This window comes from Eublepharis macularius, chromosome 16, assembly GCF_028583425.1.
Source record: "Eublepharis macularius isolate TG4126 chromosome 16, MPM_Emac_v1.0, whole genome shotgun sequence".
Classification (NCBI taxonomy): domain Eukaryota; kingdom Metazoa; phylum Chordata; class Lepidosauria; order Squamata; family Eublepharidae; genus Eublepharis; species Eublepharis macularius.
The window spans coordinates 32,015,840-32,026,856 of record NC_072805.1 but is presented as its reverse complement, the minus strand read 5'-3'; the positions used below and the strand labels follow the sequence as shown (position 1 = coordinate 32,026,856).

Sequence of the window (11,017 nt, the reverse complement as noted above, 5' to 3'; positions counted from 1 at the left end):
AATTTCAAGAAAGAGGTAGCAGAAGTGCAAAATATTGGAAAGAAGCAATAGCAGCTAAAACAATGTATTTTTTTCTGTTGGATGCAGACAGTAGGAAAGGTAGGCAGGCACTTTTCAGCTGTTAGCTCCACAAGGTAAAAGAATTTCTGGTGCATAAGTTAGCAAAAAGGATGTTTAAAAACACCACAGGTTGAAGAAATCTATGAAAGTAGAAGGGTGGAGAATATAATGTCAAAAGTTATCTTGTGCCTATAAATAAAGTGCTCTCATAGGCCAATATGTCCCTGGTCATGATCTTCAAACTGTCCAACACAGCTGGGATATTTAAATAATATCAGGTAGGAGAAATAAGGAAGGTAGAGGAAGAAGTAAATATTAAGCAACATCTGAGAGAAAGGTTATTTATTTGCATATGTATTTGTTGAGTCAAAGCTTATTTTGTTTTTAGTCTATCCCATCCTAGATGTTCTAGGCCTATTTACAAATACACAAAGCCTAGCTAAATTTAAGACACATGCCTGCCTGCCTGCATGCATAGGTGCCAGGGATTGCCTAACCCTGGTCATAAACCCTTCGTTATCCCTTCTTTCCCCTTATACCAGTGGGTAATCTCCAGGCTCTAGCAAACTTGCAGATTTACCAATGCGAACAGCCTTATGCCAAATAGAAGAGGCGGAGTGAAGTGGCCTGCTAGAGATGCACCATAATATCTGTCTTCCTATTCTTGGGCATAGCTATGTTAGTATGACTCCAAAAAAGAATATCATGGCATCATAAAGACCTGTTGTGCTATAAAATGTTATGAACTAAAGCCCACTTCATGAGAGATCTGCAGTCCACAAATTTTATGCTCCCTTAAATAAAAAGATTGATTTCATTTGTAAAAGAGAGGAAGGGGGAAGTTGCATATAATTGCTTGTGTGGACAAAGTGAACCAGGGAAGGATTTCAGACACCATGAGAGGATGCAAGAGTTCAAATAGCACAGTATTAATGCAACCTGACTAAACTGGTTCCCAAGTTGAATGGCTCGCAGTTCTTCATAGATTCTTCTGAGCCATGTTGGCCTGACATGGGGCTATCCTATTTCTCTTCCCCTGCTTACTTCTGGAAAAAGTAATCTTAACTCCACCCACAGTGTTTTATCAACCTTGTTACAATCACACCCCCTTGCATGGATAGGTGCTTTTTTGTCATTCTGGCTGCTGCTAAGCCAATCAGTTGATTCTTTTGGAGGAGAAACCCTATTCATCTCTGTGGGGCTTTGTGATTTTCTGTCCTGTTCTCCCTGTGAGTAGAGAGATGATCCTTGAAGGCTTAGCCTGGTCTTGGAGCTTCGTTAGAGCTAGAAAAGTCATCGGAACCAGGTTGAGGTTCATAAGAGTCAAGTCTTGGCTAGCAGGTGCACATTGCAGAGTGGCAGTGTGCTATTTGATACTGTGCGCGGGACTTCATTATAGGCAACTGAGCACAATAGCCAAGCAAATGTTCACTTTAGCAAGTTTGCCCAGAGAAGGGGAAAGTGAGAAATGGCACTTCTGACTGGTGCAGGAGACAGCCAAAGTGAAGTGGCATCTGGTGGCTTGATTGGGCCATTTGAACAAGAGCTGGCTGAGAAGAATCTGGTTGGCCTAAAATGATTAAGTCTGTCAATTCCAGGTTTGGAAATTCCTGGAAATTTGGGGGTCCAGCCTTGGGAGTGTGGGGGATCTCCAGGCTCCACCTGGACGCTAGCAACTCTAGAACTGATATAAAAGAATTCTTTGTTATGAAGGGGAAAAGGCAACTGTTGCCTGGACTGGAGCCTTGATTATGTCAAGATAGACAACATAATGACCTTGAATGTGCTGTGCTGGATCCTTCTACAGTTCCCACCCTTCATCCGGTGGCTGGAGATCTCCCAGAATTACAACTGACAGGCGTCAAAGAGCAGTTCCCCTGGGGAAAATGGCAGCTGTGGAAGGTGGACTCGGTGGCATTATACCGAGCTGAAATGCCTCCCCTCAAAATCTCCAGGAATCTCTTAACCCAAAGCTGGCAACCCTAGCTCCTTCCTTGATGAGCCAACACATTCTCTCAGTGGGCTCAGATTCAGTCATATTGAGTATTTAGTCTCAGCCTTATATTTCTTTTCCCAGCCCACCTCCATTTCCCCCTAGAGAGTCTATAAAAATCTAGAAGAACATTCCAGATCTGGCAAAGGCATTCTGTCCAGGTGCCAACCAAAATGATAGGGACTAGTGCCAACAAAATGGAGGCCCATCAGTCTTGGCAACATGGCACTCAGTGCAGGCCCCACCCCTCATTAAAAAGAACTGCTTTATGACAAAAAAAGGCCCTTAAGAATGTGTGAATGGCAGTTGTCATGTGTATTCTGAGAAATCCACCATTGTACAAAATCAAATAACACGGATCCACATATACAACATATACAGGTCATGATAATCATTAACAAAGTGCCTGTTCTTCCCTGAGTTAAAACCTCATTTCATAATCTTCACCAGACTTTACGGTTTGTTATCGAATATCCATCTCGTAAGTAGCCAGTTACTTGCAGAGATAAGAACTCAGGGCTTTTTTTCAGCAGGAACACAGTGGAACGGAGTTCCGGAACCTCTTGAAAACAGTCACTTGTCCGGTGGCCCCGCCCCCTGATCTCCAGATCGAGATCAGTTCCCCTGGAGGAAATGGCCATTTTGGAAGGGGGATTTGAAAGAGGGTGTGCAAGTTTAAAAGTTAAATCGCCCCTTTCTGCTCGGCTTGGAAGCTATGTGGAAAGAAGTACATTAAACCCTCATGGCTTGCTTCAGCTGACAGGAGGCTCCCTGCCTGTCAGCTGAAGCAAATGTGGGGATTTAAAAGTTAAAGTGCCCCTTTCCCTGCAGCTCCTTTCCCTTGCACACCTCCTTCCAATTCCCCTTCCAAAATGGCCATTTCTTCCAGGGTAACTGATCTCTGCAAGATGCATCGGCTGAAGCCGACGGCAGGACATTTGAAACTGAAAGCGCCCATTCTTCTGCCACTCATGAGCGGCAGAAAAAGTGGGGGCTTTCAAACGCCTGCCCCCCCATGCCAGCTTCACCCAGTGCATCGGATGTGTCTTTTCCTCATTTCCCTCTTGAGAGTTCCCCCACCATTTTTCCCAGAAAAAAAGCCCTGTAAGAACTACTTTATGCCATATACTCTGTATAGCTCAGCGCTGTCTCCTCTGCCTGGCAATAGTTCTCCAAGTTCTGAAGAATATTTTTGAGTATCTTTCTTCAAGCTTTTGTAACCCAGATGGCCAGACTGAACTTTATACATGCAACATGAACTGTAGTCCCTCCCTGCTTCCCTCCCTCTCTTCAATTTCACCATACCAGGAACACCATTTTCCCTTATATCATATTCACATAAATTGCTAACCTAACCCAACTCTCTACTGTGTAAGATGCTAGTACAGTAACCTCAGGAGGCATGGGAGGAAACAGGTGTACCCAAAAACACGCCCTCTCTAGAGCTTGACTGATGCATATTTACCCAATCAGGGAACAAAGTCCAGTTATTCCAGGAGCGAGAACTACGTGACAGGATGGCTCCACTTGCTCACAGTGTCCTTGTGACAGGCTCCAACCGGGGAATTGGGCTAGAAATGGTGCACCAGCTTGTGGAGATGACGGACCCACCAGAGCACATCTTTGCAACTTGCCGGAATCCCGCTGGATCCCAGGGAAAGGTCTGTAGAAAGTCAAAGCGAACGGTAGGGGATCTTGGTTGGTGTATTCTGGTGTAATCCTTGGTGACCTTTTATGGAGCATATAGTCACAAAGTAAGGTCTCTGGTTGAACCAACAGAGACGGCAGGATACATCTGGCTGGAACAACAAAGTGAGGAAAAGGAAAGGTATCAAAATCTTCAGAGAGTGAAACCTGCTCCCTCCTTGGAAGACGGGAAATCTGGCCAGGTTGTCTGAGTTGCATGCACAGTTTGATTGGCAAATGAGGAAAAAAATGATTTGGCTTAAACTAGCGGTATGCATTTGGATTTAAGCATTTGAAACCCAATACGGCCATTCATTAAGCTTAATCCATTCATTAAGCTCAGAATGTTAAACAATGTGAATGAAATTATATTCCATTTGTATATCCAAACCTTATCTTGCTGTTTTTCTGATGATGCTACGATGTCAATGTTCACTCTGCTTTCAGTTTCCATTGTCCCCTGTGCTATCTGTAAAAGTCCATTTCCCCAAGGAGGCAAGCACTGAGGGGAGAGAGGGAATCAGCAGCATGTATATGGCTGGGACACTGCCCTACTAAAACATTTAGCCCACGTTTACACTGGAATCGTTCATCCTTACTTAGCATTTCTGTGTAGACTGTTTCCCACAACTGCATTGTTAGCTTACTGGTTTGGAGTGTTTGTTGTTGGAGATATTCCATCTTCTGGGCATTAGCCAGAAACATACTTTTACAAAAATAGTGTATGTGGGCTAAGGGAGTACCCTATTGTGTTTCGCTATCTGAAGCATTTAATTTTAATCAAGCAATCCTGTACAGTCATCAGTGGATACCAGAAATTAAGTTTGGCTGGGGCTGTAAGAAAAATGAAGTGAATTAACCTAACACAGAGTTCATGTAGGTGAAAAGAGTTTGAAAAGGGAACACATTACAGAACCTTTATGTGCCAATTCTGTAAGGGAGAATTTTAATAGACTTTAATAGATTTCCAAAAAGGAAATCTTTCTCGTAATGTCCCTTGGATAATGGATACAGTCACTGATTTTAGCCCAATTACATGGTGTGTGTGTGTGGGGGGGGCATTAGGATTAGAAATCTGTTGTGGCTTTCATTGTTTCTATAGCAAGGATACTATTTTTTGTTGATTAGAATCCAGGAAGAAGGATGAAGATGAGAAAATAATTTAAAATTATTTTAAAACTCCATCTGACAGCCTTCAGATGGGGCTAATTTTGAAAATTCAGTCCCCAAAATGTCAGTAACATTGAACATGAGTAACCAAAGTTATGAATCCTACAGCTCTGAGGATTCTGTGTCCATTTGATATACTACTCTTGTCTAACAGTAGAATCTTAAGAAGAATTACTCCAGTCTAAGCCCATTGATTTCAATGGGCTTCGACTGGAGCAAGTCTGCTTAGGATTGCACTGAAAGTCATCTTTGTGTCTCCAATTATAGGCCCTGCGTGATCTGGCTGATAAACATTCCAGGATTCACATCATTCAGTTAGGTATGGAATTTATCCCTTCCCTTCCTCTCCCCGAAGGTTCCCAAATTCCCAATCCTTTCCTAAATGTCATGCTGTTTATTGCAGGCCATATTGGCCATTTAAATGCGTTTTCACCATTCACAATTTGATTGCTCTAGTTGCCAACCTTTTCTTTAATGAGAGCTAAATCAGCTTCTAGGAGCTAGGGTTGCCAGACTCCAGGTGGTGGCTGGAGATCTCCTGGAATTACAACTGATCTCCAGGCCACAGAGATCAGTTCCCCTGGAGAAAAGGGCTGCTTTGGAGGGTGCACTCTATGGCATTATACCCCACTGAGGCCTCTCCCCTCCCCCATCCACTCTTTCTTGGCTCCACCCCCAAATCTCCAGGAATTTCCCATCCTGTACTTGGCAACCCTACTAGGAGCTCTCTCTGCCCCACCCACCTCACAGGGTGTTTGTGGTGGGGATAATAATAGCATACTTGGTAAACCACTCTGAGCGGGCGTTAAGTTGCCCTGAAGAGCAGTATATAAACTGAATGGTATCATCATCATCATCATCATCATCAAATATTCTGAACTACTCTCATCACCTCAATATGTCACCAAGCTTTGTTCTGTCCTAGAAATAGGACATGAAGAGCTCCAGATATGTGGTTATCTGCTACGCAGCACAGAGAAAAATCCTAACAAATAAAAGCTTTTTAAAAATTCTAGAGCAAATCATTTAACACTTTTTCCAGAGTCTTCTGGGGGGGGTGTATGAGCTATTCTGGTGAGCTCCTAGTATCTCACAAGTTACCTGTTGAAGACCCCTGCTCTAGTTATACATTTTGCCATTTAAAGCTGTGAACATCTGCAGCAGAATTCAGATCATAATGTACGAGTTAATTGAACCTGGGTTACCCACACAATGATCCAAAGCTCAACACCACACTGATCTTTGCATTTCCTGTCCCATTCCCGTCTCATCTGCTCACCTGTCACACGGCAGAGGTGGAAAACCAGTCCAGTGTGAAGGCTTCTGTAGCAGTCGTGGAGTCTCATCTAAACGGCAAAGGCCTAAACTTGCTCATCAACAATGCCGGAGTAAACTCTTATGCCTCACTGGAGACTGTGCAACCGGAAGAAATGCTCTCCGTGTTCAACACCAATGTAGTAGGACCCATTCTTGTGGTCCAGGTGAGGATATCCTTCTCTGTTTCAGAGCATTTTTATTGTTTAAATGTGACTGATGTGTCCACACTGATAATATATTATAATGTGTATGATGATAATGCACTCTTGAAATGTTTATTTTTTCCCATTTTATGAAGTTTAACTCGATATTCAGTTGTGCTACTATCCCTATTACAACTGTTTTTCTCCAAATAATATACTTTCCTTTTAAAAAATTACATCATCTGTGTTTTTTGTTTTCAACTTTCCCTCCTGCCTTTTAGAGGGCAAGGTAGCATGGGCAGAAGAAGTTTGCAGCTCTTTCTTTCTGGCTAGAATTGGGTGAATTTACAGTTCAAATTTTGCAAGACATTTATACTTTTCCATTTCCCCAATATGATGTGTTGTATATTTGTATATGCTACATAATAAACAATCAGTTTTATTTTGCTGCAGCAGAAAGGCTTGATAAGGAAGTAAGTATTTAAATCCTACCCTCCCAGGAGAGAAGGGATGGGTTTTTTATGGTTTCAAAATTTCCAGAAAATTTTCATCTCTGTTACATAGCAAGTGCACATCTTGGAGTGGGAAAGACTTTTTCAGCAGTCCAGGTTTGAGAAAGGGAATCCATAACCCTTTCTTACCCACCTGGAGTTAATGGTTTGGGCATCTCCACTTGGAGGAACGGCAGGTGCAAGTTGACATTGGGTCCTGCAGGAGAGAACCTGAAATGGCTCTGGCCAAGGCAGTGTCAGCAATATGCTCTACCAATGTCCCCCTTCCCCCAACTCTTGACCCTTTTCGTTTGTGCAATGTGCCCGTTCTCTAGAGTTCTTATCACAAGTCCACCTGTATGAGTGCTAAGTCTGCATGAGATGGTGTGTAGGGGTGTGTAGTCTTGCATTGCACAACCAAGTGTGCAGTGATTGGGTGTGGAACTAGGCAGTATCCTCAGTTTCACACTTTGGCTATGTAGGCATGGCAGAGAAATTTGGTTCTTGCACCCAAAGATGATGATGATAATGATGATGATCCCGCAATTGAACAACAACAACAACAACAACAACAGTGTGCTTTTATACCGCCCTTTTGGACAAATTAGTGCTATACTCAGAGCGGTGAACAAAGTCAGCGTTATCTTTATTCCCATGATATAGCTGAGGAGCTGCCTGGGACTGCAAGGAGTGGCTTGCGCAAGGCCACCTGCAGAGTTCATGGCAGTGGTGGGAATCAAACTATCAGAGTGCTGACTCGCAGCCCAGTCACTTAACCCCTATGCTACAGCAGCAGCAAACAAAAAAGCAAAGAACAATGCTTTAGTTACGCAGCAATGATGGCAGGGAAGATGTATAACCTTTCATCACCATAGTCATCATCATTATTTATAGTCTGCTTTTCTCACTGAGATACAAGGTGGATTAAACAGTGCAAATGAAATACAATATAATCAACAGCTAGGACATTCACTGAGCAAAGTATAATAATAAACAACATTTAGGGCATTCAGTGAAAGAGATACAATAGGATATGGCAGCAGAAGTTTTGAGAACAGGCATAAAGCTAAGCATGTGGAGGAAATCCTTCTGAAACAAAGCGTAACTAATTTACATGGCACGTTTAGCAATGTGGAAACTCCCTAGCAGGCACATGTGTACATCAGCAGACAGTACCCAACAACGTAGTGTATAGTCCCTACCCCTAAGGCATCTGACACAGCCCTATAATCTGGGTAGGAAGCCCTCCTGAATAATTCAGTTTTGCATAGCTTGCAGAAAGCCAGGAAAGTGGGAGCTTTCCTCACCTCCTCAGGCAGGCCATTCCCCATTCATATCCAGGTGGTTTCTGAATGATTAAAACTTAATTTGCATCACAGGAATTTCTGCCTCTGCTGAAGAAGGCAGCAAAAGAGACAGCAACAGAGGAGATGAGCTGCAGGAAGGCAGCTGTCATCAATATAACCTCCAAACTGGGCTCCATTGAAAGGGGCTTTGAGGTGATGGTGGCGTCCATGCTGCCGTACCGCGCAAGCAAGGTAAGACATTCAGAGAACTTGATGTACCATCATTGTGGGGAAGTCCAGGACCTATGCAACCTGGCAGTCATCTATCGGTTTGAACCTTGGGAACCTTGAAGGAAGACCTTGAATGAGGCAGCTTCTTCCAAGTCTGGTTTCGTTTTGCAGGTCGCGTTGAATATGGTGACTGTATGCATGGCGATGGAACTGAAAGGAGACGGTATCTTGTGCGCCACGATCCATCCTGGATGGGTGAAAACAGACATGGGGACGGAAAAGGTATGCAGGATATGAGAAAGGGAGTTATATCCTTAGGTAGCCTTACCTGCCATTTGCCCACCAATCCCCCGCCCCCAGTCTTAATTGCCTGCCCTTGGTGATTTGAAGAATGGAATAAAAAATGAAGTGGGAAATAAAATTGACAGTAACACTCCAGGACATCCCCCAGCCTCTATGTTAAAGAGATTGGAAGGATTCCTGCAGCGTTATCCAAAAGTGATGCAACATTCTCCAAACCGCTACCTGGAAGTGACATCGCATCCTCCATGACGCTCTAGGAACTTCTCAGATCTATATTGTAAAGAACGCAGAGACTCACAGAAATGTGATGCCACATACTGTGTAACTCCACCATCTCCAGACATTGCCCCCCAAATCCCTCGACATTTGCTGACTCAGGGCTGGTAGAATCTCCAGAAGTTCTTGGGAAGGCAGTTTGGGGAGGGAAGGGAGCTCAGCAGAGATGGGATGCCATAGAGGGGAACTCTGTAGTCTGGAGATCAGTTGTAACTCCAAGAGAACTCAAGGCCCTAGCTGGAGTTCAGCAACTTTTCCTGCCTCTGTTAAGTCTCTAAGGTCTGCTTCCCGCAAACGTCAGATGAAGGAGTAAACTTGGGGTCTCCAACAGGTAGCTCACTGGTAGCTCACTGGCTGCTTCAGAATGGCTTGTGCAATCCTTAGAAGAACCAGGAAAAAATCATGAAACGATCTGCTCCGGGCTTATTTTCTTTTAAAAAAAGAAAGCTACGTAACATGTGTAAAATGGAATTGCTCAGGAGGCCATTCTTAGAAGAGGACTAGAGTTGCACTCTTACTACCTGTGAAAAAAACAGGCAGTTTTATTGGATTGTTTACTGAATATATTATACTGTTCTTCCTGCATTTTTGCACCACTTTGTTTAAAATCTGGTAATCCACCTTGAGTCTCAGAGAGAAAGGCTCAAGTGCCCTCTGGATTTATATGCAGACTAGTCCAGTCCTTAAAATTCCTCTTTGGGACAGTCGCTCTTACTGTTCTTCTCTTGCAGGCACCTTTGGATGTAGAGAGCAGCGTGCAGGGCATCCTCAGAGTCCTTGCTAATTTATCATCATCGGAAACAGGAGCTTTTCTGGACTGGGAAGGAAACAGCCTCCCTTGGTGAAGGAATTCTGTTTAGAGATCCAGGGCTGGCCTTACCAGGCCCTCAGGAGCCCTTGCAGACTTAAGCCTGCAGAGAACCTTATTTTGGTCTTCAAAATCTGGAAAAAATCCAAACTATCAAATTTATACTAGGAGGGGGTTAAAAATTCATACAGGGATAGTTTATTCAAAGCCTTTGCTGAAGTGAATAATTAAGTTTGGATATATGTTAATAGTTTGTTTTTTTCTTGCCTGTAAGGAGTAGGACTCCTGAGTGAATCTGCCCCTTCCTGTTTAAACATTTGGAAACACAGTTTTTGATGTTGTGGAACTCTTATTTTTACTAGCCATAATATTGTTCTTCGGTTCAATAGGCATAGTCATTTTTTAAAAAAAAGCTTTGAGTTCATGTTTCACCATGCTATTATGTTTTTGTCTCGCAGCCTTTTACATAGTTGGATGTGGGTGTGTTTTTCAAAATCTGTATGTATTTTTGCAGCATAAAGTAATATCACGAACGAAGGCCTTTTTGGTTAAAATGCATTTGATTTTAGCACCCTTTGCATGTTAACGTGTTTCATGTTTCATTGGTGTTGTATCTGAAAAAAAGTTTATGGCCAGCTTGTAATATGCACCTTATATTTTACAGCGTTTGCAATGTTTTTTTACCAGTTGGTTAGCTTTTTATATTTTGTTGCATTATCTGTTTGTTTGGATTTCCCCTAAATTTTTGCTTTATTCCTTTCTCTGTTTTGGATCAGTTGCAGAGATTAGTTCTCCTTTCTTTGTCAAGAATATAAAACTGACCTTTCAGCCAGACACAATGGAACAGGCTGGACTAGAACCCACACTCACAGCATTCCTGTAACTACACATGGCTGACAGCACAGCATATGTCAGCAAATCCCTAGCAGCCATGGTGCTGAAACTGAGGAGAACCCTCACGGGAAGAAACAACAATTACAAACCAATAAACAACTCTATTATAAGTGCCCAAAGGGCCATACGTATTTCTTATATAAATAAACCAATCAATAGGATGACCAATTGCAAATTATACAATGATTCTTCCATAAACTTGAAATTACTATTATGATCTCCAATAGTAGTCCAGGAAAATACAAAGGTCCAAACGAAATGTGTCCTGTATCTTCTTTAAACAAAGTAGCATTCATGCACAGCTATGTCCACACATGGTAAGGAAATCCACGGCTGCACGCCCGATCTTGGGCCAGCTG

The 11,017-nt window shown here is 42.9% G+C and overlaps 1 protein-coding gene across 1 annotated transcript; it reads left to right on the top strand.

Moving 5' to 3' along the window:
- Positions 1–3,539: 3,539 nt before the first annotated feature.
- Positions 3,540–10,405, top strand: LOC129344049 (C-factor-like). Its single transcript, XM_055000528.1, has 6 exons — positions 3,540–3,714; positions 5,177–5,228; positions 6,203–6,390; positions 8,240–8,398; positions 8,549–8,659; positions 9,688–10,405. The coding sequence occupies exons 1-6, from the start codon at positions 3,571–3,573 to the stop codon at positions 9,799–9,801; spliced, it is 768 nt and encodes a 255-aa protein (XP_054856503.1). The 5' UTR covers positions 3,540–3,570; the 3' UTR covers positions 9,802–10,405.
- Positions 10,406–11,017: the final 612 nt, after the last annotated feature.

Excerpts from the sequence above, each read along its gene's own strand:
- LOC129344049 (XM_055000528.1), top strand. The coding sequence starts at position 3,571 with ATGGCTCCACTTGCTCACAGTGTCCTTGTGACAGGCTCCAACCGGGGA. Across the intron at positions 6,391-8,239 it reads GACCCATTCTTGTGGTCCAG|GAATTTCTGCCTCTGCTGAA; the intron begins GTGAGGATATCC and ends TTTGCATCACAG. Across the intron at positions 8,399-8,548 it reads TGCCGTACCGCGCAAGCAAG|GTCGCGTTGAATATGGTGAC; the intron begins GTAAGACATTCA and ends TTCGTTTTGCAG.